General features: G+C 42.6%; 2 protein-coding genes across 4 annotated transcripts; one reads left to right on the top strand and one right to left on the bottom strand.

The window, feature by feature from the left end:
- Positions 1–2,255: 2,255 nt before the first annotated feature.
- Positions 2,256–18,662, top strand: ipo4 (importin 4). 3 transcript variants are annotated; one of them, XM_071528346.1, is made up of 30 exons: positions 2,256–2,629; positions 2,972–3,058; positions 3,260–3,330; positions 3,657–3,698; positions 3,887–4,016; positions 4,703–4,882; positions 5,140–5,205; positions 5,345–5,446; positions 5,620–5,703; positions 6,468–6,623; positions 6,769–6,822; positions 6,998–7,107; positions 7,470–7,578; positions 8,209–8,338; positions 8,756–8,872; positions 9,123–9,236; positions 9,711–9,834; positions 10,473–10,584; positions 10,793–10,920; positions 11,035–11,112; positions 11,510–11,567; positions 12,539–12,644; positions 13,128–13,321; positions 13,774–13,824; positions 14,500–14,625; positions 15,100–15,326; positions 15,444–15,576; positions 15,934–16,038; positions 16,207–16,276; positions 16,515–18,662. In XM_071528346.1, exons 1-30 carry the CDS (start codon positions 2,564–2,566, stop codon positions 16,643–16,645), a joined length of 3,261 nt encoding a protein of 1,086 aa, XP_071384447.1. In that variant the 5' UTR covers positions 2,256–2,563; the 3' UTR covers positions 16,646–18,662. The 3 variants fall into 3 exon arrangements, with proteins under 3 accessions (XP_071384447.1, XP_071384446.1, XP_071384445.1); XM_071528345.1 differs by having other exon boundaries at positions 3,251–3,330; positions 8,759–8,872; XM_071528344.1 differs by having other exon boundaries at positions 3,251–3,330.
- On the bottom strand, positions 17,950–20,348 carry LOC139651431 (uncharacterized). Its single transcript, XM_071528337.1, has 4 exons — positions 20,221–20,348; positions 19,809–19,908; positions 19,587–19,716; positions 17,950–18,071 (listed from the first exon to the last, which is right to left on the bottom strand). Exons 1-4 carry the CDS (start codon positions 20,346–20,348, stop codon positions 17,950–17,952), a joined length of 480 nt encoding a protein of 159 aa, XP_071384438.1.
- Between the last annotated feature and the right edge of the window lie 1,130 nt (positions 20,349–21,478).

Raw genomic sequence — 21,478 nt, 5'->3', positions numbered from 1 at the left:
ACTTCTAATACAGAATATAAATACAAGCCTAATCCCTATTTTTAATTTGAACCATGGACTAGGATAAGAATTCAACTGAATGTTTTGTTTAGAAGTGCTACTTGAGGAAAGTGACAACATTTCCCCTCACAGCAGGCTTCAGAACACACTGGAGTTTAACTTGTGCACATTGAACACAAGATAAGTGTTTAACAATCACTTTTTAACTGGACCTTTTGGGGGCTTCAAACAAAGACAGTGACTCATTTCAAATTCAGACAGCCCTCTTACCCTGCACAATAGGCTGGACATGTTGATGCAGGGTACTCTCTCCCCCATTTGCAATCCTTTTACAAAGATGAATTAGATTAGGCCCTGTGTTACCATCCAAGTGGTTGTTTGTGTTCCCCCTCCTTGGCTGTTTTGACGTGGTAATGATTCAGTTAGTGGTGAGACGATGTGAGAACAGTGAGCCTAATGGGGACATTTGCATTGCTACTGATCTCTAGTGTGTGTAAATCAGAGAGGGGGTCGGTGCACAGGTGTGCAGTGCATTACCATCGGTATGTGGGTTGAGAAGACCCACATATCAGCCTTTTGATATTAGGTCCTATTTTGGAGGTGCCTTTGTACCAAGTAGAAAGGTGTTGTTTGTTAGTGTCAACATAGGATACAGCAGGTACAGTAGCAGTACATTCATTTACAAGCACTGGAACAAATATCAGTGCACATTTGTGGTTTATTTGCAAATTCCCATTATTTTTGCTTTGCCACCAAGTGAAACTTGGAACTTTTTCTTACTCTTCTATCCTATAGTAGCAGACTAAATTTACCTGAAAGGTAGCAAAACTGTTTTTGAGCAATAGCTTTGTCTACCCAGTAATCGTCATTATTTGAACAGGTTTTGCTGAATTAGGCCTAGTGCAATTCTTACCAACAATCTTTAGTTGCATGCAAGTATCTTTGCAAGTTTATGTTCATTTCACATTCAGTGTGAGAGTATAGATTAGTCATGAAAGTTGGGTTTTGTGTAATCAATGTTTTTGTAGTGTGTGAGACTATCACTCCCTCTTTTGGTGTCTCAACCAGGGGTTCCCAAACGTTTTCATATCAAGGACCCCCCAAACAGATCCAGTTAGTATAGAATTTACATAGACTATCCTACTTTACTGCATACAAGATACAATTCATCATTAAAAGCACTAGAATATATAGCAAATCAGTTTAATTTGTGGCTGTGTATCGTCGTGCCTTTAAAGCCATGACCGCACTGTGGACAGGCCTCCATTATAGACGTGTCACTCTGTGTCCAAACCTGCTGTTCCTCTGTTACTGGCCAACAGGGCACATGGGCAGGACAACTGTCTGCTTTAGATGGAAATCCATTCCAAACTGCCAATTGCGAAAATATCTTATTTTTCCTTTTTTTGAGTTCTCAGTATCAAGGAAAATGCAATCCTCTGATGTCACTGAATTACATAGTCCTTGATGTTGAGAATTAAACAAATCAGTAATATATGTACTTGTGTAAAACAACCAAATGTCTGAAAATTTTTGGCGCAACTCCCAAGAGGAGTAAGATCAACAACATATGGTAGATGATAAGATAAAAAATGCATTATGCATACATCTCCATTAATGAATTGTATATACATAATATCAGAATGCAGAGCAATGCAAGGTGTCGTCACATTAGACCATGGACCCCATTTAAGATGATACAAAAATGTGTCCTACAGAACCCTATCTGAGAAGATTTTGTTAGATATGACTTGGTACAGAATTATATAACTTTATATACTGTAGTTGAGGTGATAGTCATTCTACATACTCTTATTGTACTAATTTCTAACAAGTGAAATACTAGTGAAATTTAATTATTGCTCATTTTTCTGGGGACCCCCTGGTATTCCCTCAAAGACCCGCTTTGGGTCACTGGTCTAAACAATGTGCAGATGATCTCATTATGGGCTACCCCCTCTAACATACAGACCTGGCCTCACCTAACCTTGGCCTGCAAGGTTGATGATCAGTATAAGGTCAATTAAACTCAAAATAAAACGTCCAATAAGGCGCTTTGATTCGATATGATATGATGTGATGTTTAGAGTAATTTTCAGGTTCTGAACATTTTGCAACATGGCCTCCTTTCCAGCGGCAGGCGCTGTGTGTGTCCATAACACTGGGGAAGGTCGTGGTTGCATGTCCCTTTAACTCAACTCACATGGAAGTCCTGCCCGGTTCTGCTCCGCGTGCTGCCAGCTGAATAGAACGGACCAGACCGAGCGTCACGACTCGAATCCCAACCGCCACCGACCTGGCCGCCTCTCTTTACCGGCTTAACGACTTATGATATTTAACTATCTTTAAGTGGATTTAAACAGCTAGCTTGCTAGCTAGCAAAACTGCCAATTTCGCAGAGAGGATCTGTTTACATATTTGACAGGTGTAGCATACGTGACACTGACGACGTCGCCAGTTGCCACAACGCAGAAGGACAACTCATTTAGCTAACGTTAGCTATCCAACTTTTGAAAAATAGTACCGCAGACATAAGAGGAGGCGATAGTTCGGAAGAGCCGAGATGTCAGAGGAACTTGAGCAAATTCTTTCACAGCTGACACAGCCTGATAATGCCGTTATTCAGCAGGTAACACTACTAAGCCGGATATGGGTAACTTGGGTTAGTTTGCTAGATAGCCAACAAGTTTGGAAGCCAACTTTAAAGTTAACGGTTATCTAGCTAACCTGCCTAACGGTAACGTTAGCTGTCAATCTTGACAGTTACCAGGGCAATCAGTGATCCATGCAGTTAGTCAGATTGGGCTGGCAGATTCAGTGAAGCATGTTCATTTTTAAAAGGAGGCTTGGATACTGAAACATTATTTGACTACAACTTGTAATCTAAGTTAGGTCTTGGTGCTTTGTGTGTTCTGCAATCATTTATTCATGTCAGCCAGCCTAGTGATGTCTATTGTTTTGCTCCCTCTAGGCCACAGCCCAGCTGAAGCAGGCTTTCAAAGACCCAGCCATTATCCCAGCCCTGTGTGCTGTCATGACTGGCTCCCAAAACCCTCAGGTATTGTGTGTGTGTGTGCGTGTGCCCTTCTATCCTAAGTGGTCCAAATATCCTTTCCAGAATAGAATGCCCTGAAAATGGTTGTGTGTTTGTGTGAGAGAGATGGTTATCAACTCTTGTCCTTGTGTCCTATCATCTATGTTATGTACTGTATGACTTGTCCTCATTTCACCTCTGCCTCAATTTATTTAGATTCGTCAGTCAGCAGCAGTGATGCTGAGGATGAGAGTGAAGAAACACTGGAAGAAGATCAGCCCTGATCACAGAGAGAGGTTTGCTTTTCCTACTCTCTCATACCTTTCCATTGCCTATATAATTCAGTTAATTTTAATTCCATCCAGTTAAGGTCAATTCAAGTGAACAGTCTTTAATAATCTACAAGGAGCAGCTTTACTATACTGTAGAGTAGGCGTATTGAAACATTCTCAGCCTCAAGTGAGAAATTTAGTTGCAACTTGCTCCCCCGTGTTAATATGAAAATAATCTTGCAACTGTTTCCTATCAGGACTCAGCAGTAGGAAGCTTATCATACCTCTTGACCCAATTGAATTTTGAGTCACAGTTGTAATTGAGATGTTTGTTGTCTTTCTTTCTACAGCCTTAAGGCGGTGGTGCTGCAGGCTTTCACACAGGAATCAGAGTAAGCTATTAATTCTGTACAGTAATGACCTACTATCCTTGATGACCCAGATTTAGTTTGTTGAAAATGGCATTGACATGGAAATAATTGTATTCATTAACCATGCTACATGCAAAGGCACACACACCTGTTAAATATATCACACCTGAATGAGCCTGAACTCTTATTTAAATGTCTCTATGTTCTAGACACACAGTGCGCCACTCCCTCTCCCAGCTGAGCGCGGTGATGGTCAAACATGAGACTCCGGACCGCTGGCCTGCCCTGCTGCAGCTCCTCAACCAGTCCACCAAGAGCAACAACCCTCAGGACAGACAGGTACAGGTCTCATGGCATAGCTAGGAATTCAGATAAAGTAGATATATTGGTTTATTTTTATTTATTGGTTGCTTTCAAGTCGATTAAAATCGCAAAATTTGCTAGCCACTTTAACTAATTTACCAGCCAATTAGATTTTTGCAAGAGGCCCTCCAAATTATTATTATTATTATTATTATTATTATTATACATTATGGGTATATATGTATGTATATACTATATGTATGTATATATGCTTGGATGTGTATATATATTTACATTTTTTATTCTTTTATTTAGTTACCTTTTATCTTTCTTTTTGTGAAGCACTTTGTAACTACAGTTTTGAAAGGTGCTATATAAATAAAGATTTACTTACACTTACTTACTTTTTGATTGATGTTAATTTCCAACCCTGTGTGAATGCCCAAATGAATTATTCAAAATGGCTGTTGCAAAATTGCCACAGTTTATAGCTGATCAACTGAAAGCAAAATATTTCCTGCATTCACTGTTGGGCTGGTTGATACGAGTCAGATGTGAGAACAGGTCAAAGTGCCATTTCAGCTATCTGTTTGACTATTTTAGACTTAGAGTTTGTTTTGAGTGTTTTAAATCATTGAATGCATCCTCTTGTATTGTTGTACACGTCCTCGGCCAGTAAAAGACTTGGAACTTGTAATATTGACCTTCTTTTCTCCTCCCAGGTGGGCCTCCTGCTGCTAAGCAAGGTGGTGGAGTCCAACCCTGAGCCCTTCAAGCCTCACTACTGCCAGCTGCTGCAGCTGTTTGGTACCGTGCTACAGGACCTCAACAACCCAACAGCCTTGTACTACTGCATCCTCACCCTCACCGCTATGACCGCATACACCGGCTCAGAGGAGATGGTGAGGCACTGTCACCACTGTCAGATGTGGGAGAGATATAATTGAACATTTTTTGATATATGAACTATTTCAGGATGGATGGATTTGGCTTTGCAAACTTTTTTTTTTTTTAGATATTATTTTTCCCAGGGCTCATCACTTACAGCACCAAAGTGCATATAAAACATTGTCACCAAACCACTGAAAGTTTAATTTTAGACAGCTAGATAATCCAAGGCCACTTGTACTGATTGAAATGATGCTTTGCCCTCTTACAGAACCAGATGCGTTCCCTCATCCCAAGTCTGATTGTTGCTCTGAAACACCTCATCAAGGCAGATCAGGTAAATTGGGATATTTTTATGACATTTTACTCAGGTGTTGCTGCTACAGCTGCTGGTCAAGTGGAAACATTGTACTCCATGAGGGTAGATTAAAAGAAAATTACTTATAAAATTATTTGGCTTGTCTGTGTGTACACAGGACCAAGCCAGCGAGGCCATGGAGGTGTTTGATGAGCTGATGGAGAGTGAGGTGTCCATCATCGTGCCTCACATCGCTGACATTGTCCATTTCTGCTTAGAGGTGGGAGCTGTAGAGTGTGTTTAGTATTTTGTCTTTACAAATCAGTTTTGAGTTCTGACTTTGCAAATTGTTAATTTCAAAGTATCTGAACTGATAAATGCTGCTTGTTATCTGTGATGTTTATGGGGGTCATGGGCGCGAGGTTTAAGGACATGTGTGTGTATGTGTGTTAGGTGGGCACTGACACTACACTGAGCGACTCCCTGCGGGTGAAAGCACTCTCCTGCATCGCCTTCCTCATCAGGCTGAAGAGCAAGGTAAAGTCACCTATCTGCTGCTATAAATAAATGGCCTACATCCATCCTTCAGTATGTAATCCCTAATGAACAAGGACCCCTATCTGTAGCCATGGTGCACCTCCACCCCTCTTGTATCTATTATTCTTCCTAAGGAGATAGGTAGTCTTGCCTCCCTCTGTCTTCTGTTGGTTTTTCAGAGTGCACAGTAAAACTAGATGACAAATCACAACATGAGCTTTGATTTAAAGGACAAATAATTTTAAGACGGCACAAATGCTTTTCATGGACAGTTAGCAATGGCAAAGTTTTATACCCAGATCGAAGATGTAGCAGACCCTGACATCGTTACTTTCTTTTGCCATTGGAGATATTTTCAAATTTCCCTGTGCATTGACTGAAACTCACCCCCAAACCTAATTTTCCACTCTTATTGGGGAAATTGTAAAACTGACTCCAGATTAGATTCTTTTGGAAATTTCCCTCAGCTAGAACTGGGTTTCTAGCATTGTAGAAAAGAGAGAGAGGACATGGCCCATTCACATTATAATCCCAAATGAGGTATGGTATATTCTAAAGTAACAATGTTCCTGGTTTTCCAAGTTTGCCTGTTTCCTTTCAAAATAATCGTTTAATGGCATCTCTGGAAGAATTTTGCTTTGCTTCCCTGGCTCATCACTTGACTTCAACATAGCTGGACCAAAAGTAATTGCTTGGCTGAAGAACTTTGCATTAGTTCAATAGAAACTGTCTCATTCCTGTTCTTTTCTTTCTCTCTTTTGTAGACGGTGCTGAAGCAGAAGCTGCTGAACCCCATTCTGCAGACAATCTTCCCTGTGCTGAGTGCGGCGCCCCCACCTGGTGAGGAGGACCCAGAGGATGAGGAGGACGACAGTGGAGATGGCACAGACAACGAAAACCCCAAACACTGTGCCGCTCAGGTAGGGCAACATTATTTAATCTTGGTGATAGTACGTGTTCTCCTATGGCCTGAAAACAAACTGTTCTTTGTAAAAGCTTTTGTAGCTTCAGTTTGGAGTTTCAAGAAAGACAAACTAACTTGTTGAAATATTTGTGTGTTTCCAGATTATTGACACTATGGCACTCCACATGCCTCCAGAGAAACTGTTCCAACATCTGGTAAATCATCTAGAACAATAATGTGATCTGTTATGGTAACGTGAACTATGTTTTAGTTTCTTTTTCAGTCTTTTATGTCTGGGTCTAGATAAATACATGCATACTTGAATTAACCCAGAGGTCAGTTTAATTGTCACAGTATGTGACGGCCCTGACCCTGTGTTTTGTGTATTAGATGCCCCTCACCCAGGCCTGCCTTGCCAGTGAAAACCCCTATGAGAGGAAGGGGGGCCTCATGTGTCTGGCCGTGCTGGCTGAAGGATGTGCCGACCACATACGCACCAAGTAAGTTCAGTAGACTTGAAAACATGTTCACTAGTTTAGTATGTTGTGTTGCGTTTCTCTCACTTCAATGTGTTCTACCATTCTCTAGCTTTTAAAAAAAAATCCCCACAAGGTTTTCTATGTAGGCTTCAGTTTGACACAATTGAGTGTAAAAGTCCTTATTTGTCCTTCCGCAAACCTAATCATGATTTTTCATACTAATGCATTAATTGGCTACTATGACAAATGCCTGGTGATTGGTCAAGGAAGCTACCAGACTGAAATTCAGAATTAAACATCTCTGACATAGCAGATCTAGTACCAAATAGTCTGATGTACTGTAATCTGTTTATGTACCTGTGTGTGTGTGTGTGTGTGTGTAGGATGCTGTCATCAGTGCTGCAGACAGTGTGCCAGAGTCTTTCTGATAGTAATCAGGTGGTGCGCAGTGCCGGCCTCTTTGCCCTCGGACAGTTCTCTGAATATTTACAGGTGAGCCAGGACACATAGCACTACAACATACATACAGTACATTAGCTAATTTCTGTTGTTTAGAGGGACCTAGCTGCTTCTCATGATGTAGTGAAGATGACCTTCTGTGTATCATTAGTAGGAATGAGTACAGGAAAGCAATGGAAAGAGTTATGAGTAACAGCATTTTCATATTATATTCTATATGGTATTATTCCGTTCACTGCCATGTTTGCAAAATTAAAAAAACAACAACATTTTTTAGTAATTTGTTTTGAGTCCTTGCCAATACTGAGTACCATATGAGTACTTCATATATATAGATATACCAACCAAGCAACTTCTTTAACAAGACAATATTTAATAAATGGATCACTGCACAAGCCACTTTAAAAAAAAAAAATTTGAATTTATTATTCGCTGACATTTTGGTATTTTGAAACAGTACACGATCTACAGCATCGGGGCTCTTGGCATCAGCTCATTTCACCAGTACCAAGTACTTACATTTTAGCCTGCCATTGGCCCCCGATACCGGTGCACCTCTAATTATAATCTATTAAGTTTGTAGCTCTACAGTCGACAGAGTTTTCATTGCTCTTTCCTGATTCTCTGTTGTTCTCTCCCTGTTTTTACACCTCTGCTCCCCAGCCGGAGGTGAGTAAGTATTGCGGAGAAATTATGCCTCTGCTGCTGGGCTACATGTCTTGCTTGAACCAGGCCAAGGTGGGCCACGTCACCAAGGCCTTCTATGCCCTAGAGAACTTCATGGAGAACCTGGGTAAGATGAAAGAAATGGTTCATACAATAATGGAGACAGTAGTTCACAAATCTGAACCTGCAAGCCTTGCCCACTGCAAAGGGAATCATGAGATATTCATAGATATTAACATTATATTTTTCTTGCCATTAAATAGCCAAAACTGTCCAATGAACCACTACAAAACTCTACAAATAAGCTCAGCAACAAACTAGGGTAGATTATCCAAACCAGTGTTTTCATTGAGATATTAATCACAGAGTTGGTTAGCAACTGCATTCACTTTACACTTCCCCAAGGCATAATGTTATTGATATTAATGGTAATGGATTTAGCCTAAGCTTTTTCATCCACGTTTTTTGGTAAAGACTCATTCCCACCAAGAACTTCTTTTTAACATCCTAGATGCTTCATCTTTTCTCTCTTTTTTTCTCTCAGCAGGAGCGGAGATCGCGCCCTACCTGCCCACCCTGATGGACACTATGCTGTCTGCCCTCAACAACGCAGAAAACCTCAAGATCAAAGAGCTGGCTGTGTCTGCCATTGGTGCCATAGGTAAGTTGTTTTCAAAACTTTGTCTGAAGACCTGCATTTTCTTGCAATCCCAAAGTCACCTTAGCCTACACAGTAGCCAGCAAAGGCGCAGTCGTGCCATGGAATACCCAGAGTCTGCAGTTTTTCATTCCAACCAAAGACTACACCATTGCCCACCCCTGCTTGAGCAAATGAAAATGCTGTTTCAATTTGAATTGAAAGTGAAGTGACCCAAGTCCCAGTGTGAATCTCTGTCTTGTCTTATTGTCAGCGAACGCTGCCAAGGAGCTGCTTGTGCCCTACTTCCCTCCAGTCATCGAAAGCCTGAAGGGCTTCCTGACTGCCACCACAGAGGAAATGAGGTCCCTGCAGACTCAGGCCTTGGGTAGGTAAACCCCAACATCTTGTATCTAAAGGAAAAATTATGACATTAATTAGATTTGGAACCTTTTTGAACCTCTGATGCAGTGTTTCCTTTAAACTTGTTTAGCCTCGATGGCACCCAACAGCTGGAAAATTGCCCCCACAGTTACAAAAATACATATATAATGAAAATTTACTCATCAGCTGGCCTTAATGGTGAACTCAAGTACCTCTTCTCCCATCCCAAAAAATACAATTGCAAGTTACAGCACAACTGCATTATAAATACCAAAATAAAAGCCATTCTTAACCTGCAACACCTACTGGAACCAATCCTGAGATGGGTCCAGAAGTGAGTCAGGGTCTTGGAAACAAAATGACCTCCACCCACCACACCTACAAAAAATTCTACAGAAATCACTACTCTCTTGGATTCTTTTTTACACTCTGGAGCTAAAATGTATTGAATGAATGGATGTTGATCATGTTCTGTCAGATACTCTATCGGTCTTGGCCCGGACCATCGGCAACGATGTCTTCAGTCCTCTGGCGGCAGAGTGTGTTCAGCTGGGCCTCAACCTCACCGACACCATTGACGACCCCGACCTGAGGCGCTGCACGTATGTAACTGTGTGTGTGTGTGTGTGTGTGTGTGTGTGTGTGTGTGTGGCGATACCTTTTTTTATATACTGTATACAGTCTGTTCTTATATTTTTTTTAATAGCATAAATTGGACAATAAAAATAACAAAACAAAGAACATAACTGTAGTCACATATTATACAAAATATTTTTCAAATGTAAAAAATCCACCTGACCTCCCTTTCCCCCATAAGATCCCTTTTCTAATTTATGTTGGCCTTAGTGAATCTGACTACAGCAAACCTGAAACCTTGTAAGACACTGTCTCCTCCTTCTTCCTATTATGTCCCTCCCTCTAACTCTTTCCTTCCCTCTGTCCTCCCCTTCCTGTCCACCTACCTCCCCTCTCCTGCCTCTCCCTTTTGTTGTCTTCCTTGTCTCTCCTCTTGTGTTTTGGACACACAAAACTCATTCATTTCAATGGGAGGGCTTTCCAGATGTTTAACTTTTTCCTTTTTTTGTATTCTGATTACATCTGTTCCCTTCCTGCATCTACCCTGCCATAGCTGCCTTTTTGCTTCTTGATGGTGTCCATAAATCATACTGCAGCAATACCTAAATCCTCTTTTTCTGTAACCCTTTTTTTACCTCTCTCCCTCTGTCTTTCCCTCTATCAGGTACAGTCTGTATTCTGCTGTGTCCACAGTCAGCCCCGACTGTCTGACTCCTCACCTCACTGCCATCACCACCGTCATGCTGCTCGCCCTCAAGTCCAACGAGGGCGTCATGGTACACAGAATACACACTCATTATACATAATATGAATTTGCTTGGTAGTTTATACAATTTGTATAGAATGGTGAAATTATACATAGAAATACTGACCTGAAGCTGAGATGAACAACAAGCATGGATTTAGTGCTACCTCTTGTTCTCATTATCTCTCCTGTTCTCTTTTCATATTTCTCTCTGTCTCTCTCTCTCTCTCTCTTTTCAGGCACACCTTGAGGAGGACAAGACATTTGTCCTACTGGATGATGATGATGATGACGATGAAGAAGATGAGAAAGATGGCGATGCTATTCTGGAGGATGAGCCTGAGACTGACATCCACGATGTTGCAGGGTAGGGGGCACACATACCGTGCACACACCGACATACACACATACATACCTGCTTTTCCTGTTTGGCAAAACACTGCCGTCATGCTGTCTGATGCTGAGCCTGTCCTTCTCTCAGGTTCACTGTGGAAAATGCCTATATTGATGAGAAGGAGGATGCTTGTGATTCACTGGGGGAGATTGCCTTCAACACTGGGTAATAGAGATATTTGCATATCGGATCAGATGTTTGTTAGTAGCATTTTCATTAAAATGTATGTATTTTTGTTCCAGTGTGGCACATTGCCATGAACAGCCATTTAATTACAAACATCAGCCATTTTACTGTGTTGTCCCACCCAAATTCTAATTCAGCAGACGGTGATGAGGAGCTAAAGTTTTTGTTAATTCCCTGGTCAGCAAACACCCCACACATACAATTTAAAAAATAAATGGGCAGATAATTTAACTGTACTCACTGTTGAAGAAAATATATAATGTATGTATCAAGTATATTCTTAAAAAGCCTGCTTAAGTATGCAATACTGGTGTCAGGCCTCATCTCCTTTGTGTGTGTAATTTGTAACACGTGTTGCTGTGGTTTCCCCTGGCAGTGCTGCCTTCCAGCCCTTCCTGGAGTCCAGCTTCCAGCAGGTCTACGAGATGAAAGATGTAAGTCACTCTGCCTGGCTGCTCGGCCTTATCACCCCTCTCTGCCTAATGGGCTGTGAAGGGCAGTGTGCGTATATATGTGTAGGGCTGCAACTAACGATTATTTTCATTGTCGATTAATCTGTGGATTATTTTCTCGATTAATCGATTAGTTGATTGGTCTATAAAATGTCAGAAAATGGTGAAAAATGTCGATCAGTGTTTCCCAAAGCCCAAGATGACGTCCTCAAATCTTGTTTTGTCCACAACCCAAAGATATTCAGTTTACTGTCATAGAGGAGCAAAGAAACCAGAAAATATTCACATTTAAGAAGCTGGAATCAGAGAATTTTGACTTATTTTTCTTAAAAAAATTACTCACACCGATTAATTGATTATCAAAATAGTTGGCGATTAATTTAATAGTTGACAACTAATGGATTAATCAATTAATCGTTGCAGCTCTATATATGTGTGTGTGTCTTTGTGTGTTCATGTCTATATAGGTGTGTCTGTAGGCAGATGGATAAATGAACTGGTCAACAGGTGCGTGCAGGATGTTTGCAGGTTCTGAAAAAGCTTAAACACATCTTAAATCATATTATCTAACCTCAAAGCCTTAAAAGGTCTCCAGTACAATTGAAGTGATAATCAGTGAGATATACTAATTATCCACCCTCCCTCCCAGTGGGCAAACCTTGTTGTTTTGCTTGCCCCCCTCCACAGAGAGGTTAGAGATCAGGGTCAGCTACAGAGAAGCAGCCCTGGAGCTGATAGGGATTCAGTGTCTTGCTCAAGGACACTTCAGCAGGGCAGGTGCTTTCTGTCACAGGGGCTTGAACCTGGGCTTTCCGGTTGAGGGACGGTCTGCTCACGACACCATCGAGCTGTTGCCAATTTGTGTATGTCTGCGTTATACGCTCCAGTACCCATAGTGCTCTAACTTGATGCTCTCTTGTGCCCCATCTCCCTCCCTCTCCCTCCCTCCCCAGTTCCCCCATGAAGACGTCCGCAGGGCAGCGTTTGGGGCCATGGGCCAGTTTTGCAGAGCTCAGCACAAAGTGTGCAAGGAGAATCCCACTGAGGCCAACCACCAGGGTAAAGCTGCTCCTCTCTTCTCTGGAACTGCACTCTACCGTGAATATTTTTAGGCAGTGCAGATGGGCAGTGCTGCTTTCTGCAGGGATGGGGATTATTAATGAACAAAATGGAGGGAGATAAGAGGCTAGGCTTAAAGGAACAGAAGCAGAATAGTTTCATCCTTTTGGTCCCATGTGTTGGAAAAATTGCCCTTGCCTCAGAATGTTTATGATGACCTTTTAGAATTATATATATATATATATATACACACATATATAAAATATATTTACTATATATATAATATAATATAATAAAGTGAAAAAACAAATAAGGTGTAGGATACAAACCCTGGTTAGGATGAGGGGTGAGATTATACCACCAGGCCAATAAAGGGAAACGATCAGGAATAGGCTAACTACTTCTGCTTGTTTAAGACCATGTTAAACGCTGTTCTCAACTTTATCTTTCTTCATTCCTGTCCATCTTGTGTCTCTCCCCCAGCCCTACAGAAGCTGCTTGATGTGGTGCTGCCCTGCTTCCTGGAGACGGTGCGGACAGAGCGCGAGCGCCAGGTGGTGATGGGTGTCCTGGAGGCCATGAATAGCGTCCTCAAATCCTGCCAGGGGGAGGCTTTCAAGAGCCCTGCACGCCTGGAGGAGATCAGCCACACCATCCGCGATGTGCTCAAGAAGAAGGTGAGACGAGGGGAGGATGATGGGTATGGGATGGGTTATCGGGGAGCGGAGGAGGGCAAGTAGTCCATCATCAAAACTAATCTTTCTCATTATAATGCACTTCTTATTTAGAACATTGTAAGGTACAGTGCTGCTGTTGTCTGTTCCTCGTCCTTGCATAATTATCTCTATGCCAGTGGTTGTCAAAGTTTTTCTCCGGGGACCCACATCCACACTTCCCAAAGGGTTTCCCCACAACCCAGACTGTTAATTGTCACTACAGCTATTGAGCTTGTTGTCGTGACCTAGGAATGCTATTGCAACATGATATAACTTGTATCTTCATACAACCTTTGAATTTGCCAGTCAAAAACTTTGACCTTCTCATGGCACTAGACAGTCTGCATTTCCTGGTAGTATGCTATTGACCCTCCACCTTTCTTTTTATTTTTTCTCTCTCTCTGTCTCTCCAGACTGTGTGTCAGGATGGTGGTGGTGATGAAGCTGATGATGAAGACCAACAGGTTGGCTCTCCTCTGTATCTCCTTTATTAGAATCACTTAAATTGCCAAGTACATTGACATGATGGGGTTTTATTCTGCTGGATTGTACATAACGCTCATTCCAGTGGCACTAGTTGTCAGATAACACACACACAGTCATACACAGAAAATTCCACACATAACACATATTTGCACAGACTTCATACACAGAACTAGGTGAATATTTACACAGAGGAACTGGTATAGTAAGTGGACATGCCTAGTTAAAGAATCTATGCATAATGAACATAAAAATATAAAGATGATTAAGTGACTATTCTTCAGTATCACCTGATTTTGCAGTGAATTTCTACATCAGAATCCTGTTTGTGAAGTGATGAATTGACATTTTTGTTGATTGGTTGATTTGGTCTTGTATAGGTCAGTGGGTAGAGCATGGTACTAATACTGCCAGGGTTAGGGGTTCACTTCCCACTGGGGCCATCCATGCTAACAATGTATGCACTTGGGATAAAAACGTCCACCAAATGGCAAATATATATAACTTTATGAGGAATTTCACATGAACATAACACTCCCACTCATTTCCATCAGAGATTTCAATCTTCCTGCTTTTTTATCCATTAATTCTAGATTTTCATGTTTACATCCCTGTACATGTACTTAGGGTGCGCTATGTTGTGTTATCTGTTCCAGGCGGAGTATGACGCCATGCTGCAGGAGTTTGCTGGTGAAGGTATTCCCCTGCTGGCCTCAGCTGTGCCTGCAGACACCTTTGCCCCCTTCCTCAACGACCTGCTGCCTCTCATCATGAGCAAAGCTGTGAGTCTGGACCCCTGAACAGCACCAGGCGATTAACATAAGCAGTTTTTCCCAAAGGCATTTTCTCAGCAAATAATATCCCAGTCCACTGTCTTATAGTGATGGCGTAACTGGCGACTTTGCTTACAGCAAGGAGTCTAGTGAGGAGGGAATTGCCCTTATCTTTATGCCCAACTGTATTCTGTCAGAGACTGAGCTTCATGAGTTCTTGATTGGTGAATAGTTTAAATGCAAACAGTGGCATTTGGTTTCCAGTCTGCTCATCTCGGGGAGTGACATCAAGGTAGCTTTCCAGAGTCATTAATAAAAGACTGTGATTAGGACCAGAATATTACACTGGTACAAACTTCTGAAACCAAGCCAATTTGTAATGACACAATGATTAAGATCCTTTGGTGTCTTCTTTTTTTTTGTCAGTATCAGAAATAAGAGACAGACCAGGTTGACATTCATTCTGTCTTTCTCCCTTAAAAGAAATCCTCATGCACGGTGGCAGACCGCTCCTTCTCCATGGGGACGCTCGGAGAGATCCTGCAAGCCCTTGTGAGCGTGTCTGGGGGCAGGGGAGTGGCGGGCCGTCTGTCCAATCGGCTGCTGCCGGTGCTGGTGGCTGGGGTGAGGGACAGCGACGCCGAGGTCCGCAACAACAGCGTGTTCGGACTGGGGTCTCTGGCCCAGGCCGCTGGACCCATCGTCGTATCGTATCCTCCTTACGTCTGTGTTTATGTCGGTGTGTGTTGTATATTAATTTGTATATTCATGTATAATTAATACCACAAAGGCTAAATGAAATTATTCCTTAGTGACGTGTGTCCCAGAGACTATCCCGTGATGCTGTCTCTGTTCTCCAACCTGCTGGTCAAAGAGTCGGACAGCAGGGTGATTGACAACCTGTGTGCCGCCCTCTGCAGGATGATCATGAGCAACGTGGAAGCTGTTCCACTGGAGCAGGTATAGTTCACAGCTTGCCAACAGGCTCTCTCAGACGACTGACGTGATCATTTAGCCTAGCAAGCTTTACCTCCCTTACAGTGATCTCTAGTACAGAGAAATTCATCTATCATTTTGTCTAATCATAATCTGTCCCATTATACTGAATTTATTCCATGTCAAAATGGTGAACACTTTATTAGCCACCAAGGCCAATCCAAACTGCTAGTAACACATGATAAAAAGCTCCATTCTGTTATTTGCATCAGGCCATGCAGTAGAAACTCGACTATTAACAGAATTCTCTCTGCACACTGAGACCAATGTGTTGGATGGATGGACAGTTCAGTTAAATCTCTTGGTTCCACTCTGTCCCAGGTGTTCCCTGCTCTGGTGGAACGTCTTCCCCTGAAAGAGGACATGGAGGAGAACAAGACGGTGTACAGCTGCCTGGCCATGCTCTACACACACAGCCCTGCTCTGGTACAGTATAGACCCTGTTTACATTGTGCTCTGTAATGTTGCTGTGACAACACATTGGCAACTTTGCAAATTGTGATATATCGGGCATCTGTGTGTGTTGGGTCCATTTGCCTGGACTCCACTAATGAATGCTTGCGGCTTTATACATGTATATTTCTTTTCATTCAGGTTGTGAGCCAAATTAAGCCCATAGTTGCTGCTTCCAGCCAAGTCCTGGGCACCAAGGATCTTGATGCAGGTACGTTTCATGGTTCAGACCAAGATGTTGGACTTAGAGCAAATTTCTGTAGGACCAGCTTTTTCATAGACTTGACATTATATTGTCTGCCACTTGGACTAAAGTGAATGAAGCTTTTCAGTAATTGCAGACTATTCTTATCACTATTTTGTTGTGATAAGTTTTCACCCTGGAGGTACTCTATGATAGCCTGTATATTGTTTTTAGCCTCTAAACTCTTTTTGTCTCCCTTCCACAGAGACCCAGAACACTTTGGCCATGCTGATGCGGGAGTTCACCCAGCGCCACTCAGCGGAGTTCCAGGGTGCTGTGACCTCACTTCCTGCCGAGCAGCAGGCTAAGCTGAGCGCCGCCATGGCCGCCTCGTAGCCCGCATACATGTCCTTCCACTCTTGTGTGAAAGCCAGCCAAAACAATGAATTTTTATACTATAGATGGAAAAAATGGGACAGTAGTTGGGGATTTTTGTTCCCAAAATTTGGCAGAATTCCTGCAAACTCCAGCACTTCAACCATTCTACTGCTACTACTATTATTATTATTACACTCAGCGGTTATGTTTCCAAGTATTAACATTTTTAATTTATTTGTTTGTCTGCATGCTGTTTAACTTTTATTATTTTAAGAGATGTGGTTTAATGTCCTGTATGTTGTTCTCTTTTTTTTTTGTTCTGTTACTTTTGTTGCCCAACTTGTAATGTGCGATTATTAATTACTGCTGTCCCTTTTTTACCACTGTTTCGACAAATCTCTGGCTTTGCTATCTGAGTGTGAAGCAATGAATTTGATCTCTTGATAAATCAAAATTTTTCATCCCCATCTCCCAGTGTAAGTCTTTGAACTTTAAACAATGGAGCACCATGCTTTCTCTTCCGGCTCTGCCTTACTCAGAGAGATTCACTATACTGCTAACTAAGGGGTTTCTCAACTGGGCCAGCTCTGCAACTGTGCACTCATGTGAACCTCTGGCAGAAATCCAGCAGTAAGAACCCTGCAGTTCAATGACTGTACATGGCCGAATTAATAGGCCACACTCGGTTGTTATAAAAAGCAGCTCTTTATTTCCATGTCATTGTTTCCATGTCATGTTGACTTTGGAGCTTAACACTCGGCACACACTGTCACGCTTTGCGTTCAACGCAGGAAGGTGTTAGTTCATTCTCAGCTCAACTCATGACCACATGTTGAAGAACTTTCCCCTGCACCAGTCCGTCTCTACAGGTGTTATTTCCTCAAAACATGTTTTGGTACTTTAACATATCTGGTGCATATTACCTTGGACAAAGTCTATTAGTAACAAACCGTTCTACAGCATCCTACAGCACGCATTTCACAAGTACAAGACATTTTTACAAATACTACAATAATTCAATGGGACACTACAATGCTGGCAAATTTTGCCATATAGTTATATCAAGCATTCGCCCTTGCCTTGCTGTTGAAAGAAGAGCTGATGACACGTTACTTTACGGATTATATTTTGATCCTCCAAGTAGATGAACCTCACTTACTCTTTAACAAACATGCAAAATCAGAATAGAGTTCACAAACAGCCCATCAACTAATATGTTTTTGCGGTGAATGACTATTTTTACATCGTAACCAAAAGGCTAGCTGGCTGATTCACATTGAATTGCGTTCTGTTTTGGATGTTGGTGACTCTTTTTGCGCTCCTCAGATCTCACGTTGTTCCTGCGCCTCTTTAAATTTAGGCTGCTGTGTTTCCATGTCCAACTTCATGGTCATCTCCACTGGTGCCAGTCCAGTCTCCTCTGAAACACAGAGAGAGAGACTTCCCAATTACATTACACCACACAAATACAGTATGGACTCATATTGGTCATGGTATTACAATAAAGGCCTCTAATGGGAAGGACAAATACCACACATTCAGAGGATATGGACACACCAGTATGAAGCTGTACGCAGTACTGAGACAAGAATATAATTGGAATGGTTATCATTAGCGTATCTCTTTCTGCAGTTTGCCTGTTTGCTGCTTCATGAAACTGGAACCAAACTAATCTGTTAATAGAGAAGAAAACAACAAACAAATGGCTCTCATTTCTCAGATTCCTGATCAATTGACTGCTGAGGTCGGAGGTTTTAGCTGGTCACTGATGTAATGGTTTAGTGTGATCTCATTTGGCTGCCTGGGGCTCCGGCACATAGCTGCGATCCACATCAGCCTGCCAGCTCACCCGTCATGTGGGAGGTCACTGCAGACTGCGGCGGGGGGCGGGTCACATTCATGGCATGGTTGAACATATAAGCTGCAAATATTTCCTCCCTTGTGTATGATATGGATCTGTAATATATATAATATGAACCCCAAGCCAAAAATGACAACAGTCTAAGATCACTTGTTTATGAAAATAAAAATCCTCTGCCTGGTTGTATAAAGAAATCTTAAGAACTGTTCCTTCATGTCATGCTTGTCTGAGGTACACTAAACCCATTTTCCCTTCCTTGCTGCTGAGAAAATAGCTTTTTCTTAACATTAACATTTTTACATTTGTATAATGCACCTAAATGTATCTCCTTTCCATAGATAATAAGGTCTCTATAGTCTCTCAAGTGACTGTGCAATTATGTTTCCAAATTCCCATACAATCACAAAAGAGGGAGACACTGTACAGATTGACACCACCATCCACCAAGCTAGTATACCTGTCTGAAAACCTTTTATTGGATGTCACGATGCAACATCAAATAAATTAACAATTACCTCCAGCTTGAGGTGTAAATGTGAGATGTCAACATGTTCCAGTATAATTGCCTTCTCTGCAGACTGGCTGACTGTCTGGGGGAGTGACGCAGCAAGCAGGTGCTGCTGCCACTAGGGACTCATTTGCAGAGTTATGGTGCTGAAATTACTGTCAAAAAACTAGACAGAAACTCTCAGTTAAGAGCTCTGTTTGTAAAGGTTTGGACACTGGCATACATAACTGACACACGAGGGAGAAAACTCAGAATTTTTATGTTCTTTCACCCAAAACCTCCTGGGATGTGATTTGTCTCTGCTCTTTCAGGATTTTTAAGCATTCTGTACAAAAAAAACTCCCATTTATTTCCAGTGGAGAGTATAGATTAGTCCCACCCACCCCTCTCCACCCCGTTTCCTGGCCATGATCACACCCTGGGTAGTAAGAAAGATCTTTCCTCATCCTTGGCTCTCTCGGAATTCAGGACGCCACATGCTGGACAAACCTTTCTGATGGACATTTCGTTTTCCTGCATTTCCTCTATTACTTTCTGCTTTTTTTGTGTTATCCTGACACAAAACCCATCCGTGTCTGTGCTGCCCCGACCTGTGTATCTGTGTTTCCAGGGCAGGATGTCCACCCCGGTGCGGCAGAAGGAGCGGTCGGTGTGGGCCTCGGTGCTGTACAGGACCTCCTGCAGCTGCTTGTCTCCGGGCTTCTGGGCTTTCACTCGCACCTGGGAGACGAAGAGGAATGATGACACTCCAGTTTCTATCCGTCTACATCAAGGACAAGATGCTTTATTCCCCAAAACGATCGATCACCAACCTCCAGGATGGTGATCTCTTTCTCCTTCAGCTTCCCTGCCTTGTTCTTCACCTGGGTCTTCTTGGTGTCCACCCACACCACCCTCTCCTTCACCTCTGACCTACACACACACACACACACACACACACACACACACACACACACAAACACACACACACACAGTTGTTAATGCTATGTTGACCTCATTGCCTTTTGAAGACCCCTCTTATAAGTGCAGGACGATTCTGTTTGTAGAGGAGCTTCCAAATTGGAAATATCTTCATTTTTTTTTACCCAAATTTCCTATGGGCATCATTAAATTCCTCTAATATCCAATGGAATACACACACACATACACTACATTTGCTTATGGTCATCAAATGGACTACACACACACACACACACACACACAGCACTCTCGGCCCAGACTCACTCTTGGATGCCCAGGTCGGCCAGCGTTGTGTCCAGGAAGGGGAAGGGCTGGTGGGCCGGGTCGGGCTGCAGCTGGATGGGCAGGGTCACCGACATGGGGATCTCCCACTCCACTTCGGCGCGTACCATCACTCTGTCCGGCCCGGGGGAGTCCCGCTCCGCTGGGCTCTCCACGCGGGTCTGTCCCTCCTCCAAGAAGTGGTTTGTCTCGTCTCCCGCCAGCTTGACCGATGATCACTATCTCAAAAAAAAAGAAGTGTGATCTATTCCTTACTTCCTTGCTTTCCTTTGCTGTCTTTCTTCTCCGTATGATCTTTGTTTCTCTTTGTATGATCTTTGTTTTATCTCTGGAGCTGATGCTGTGTTTCTGCACCAGTTGTTTCCACTGTTTCGCTTTTCAAGTCGATACTGGCTTGTTGCTCCTCTTCTGATGATTCAGACTCTCTCTTCTCGTCTCTGATGATGCAGGCCTCTGGAAAGTGTGTGTGTGTGTGTGTGTGTGTGTCTGACTGCATACAGACCTGTGCTCTGCCCTCCTGGCAGATATAAGCAACCAGTGTGAATGTGTGTTATGTGTCACTCAGATGTTAGCTTTATTAGACCGTCAAACGGGTGATGGATGGATGGTGTTGTTTGTATTGCCAGGTGTCCGTCTGTGTGTGTGTGTGTGTGTGCGTGTGAGAAAGACTGCAAGAGAATGTGTGTGTGTGTGTGTGTGTGTGTGTGTGTGTGTGTTTTATCTGACAGGTGTCCCGACTAGTGAGTTATAACACTACCGCTCTATCCAGGCCAGGATGAAGTACAGCATCACCTGGTCAGTGTGTGGTTAGGTGAAGAACATGGTCATACATGTCCTCATACACACTATATGTGTGTTTGACCCCAGGCTGGGCTGAAGTAACCTCCAGTCAGCCCAGCAAGTGGATGCCATTGTGGCACAATGAGAACGTCACATCCAGCCTGTTCAGAAATAATTGAGAATGAACGCTTTATTAATGGAAAATGACATGGCAGTTTCTTCTTATATGTCGAACCGACTGAAATTAATTTGACCCCGGCCTTGTAAACAGAAAGAACTCCTGCAGTTGTTCAGAATTGATGGGCAGAAGAGTAAACACATAACAAAATGTCAAGAGGCTAAGTTACCTCATATTCAGATTTATGACTGTGTGTAATGAAGTGATCCAGTTGACCTCAGATATCACACACACACACACACACACACACACACACACACACACTGGCTGTTCATCATGATG

This window comes from Centroberyx affinis, unplaced genomic scaffold (assembly GCF_046629955.1).
Source record: "Centroberyx affinis isolate AG114_WGS23_722 - 3 ecotype Tasmania unplaced genomic scaffold, CSIRO-AGI_Caff_v1 ptg001667l_1, whole genome shotgun sequence".
Classification (NCBI taxonomy): domain Eukaryota; kingdom Metazoa; phylum Chordata; class Actinopteri; order Beryciformes; family Berycidae; genus Centroberyx; species Centroberyx affinis.
The sequence above is the reverse complement of the archived record's forward strand: the minus strand, read 5'-3'. Positions and strand labels throughout refer to the sequence as shown.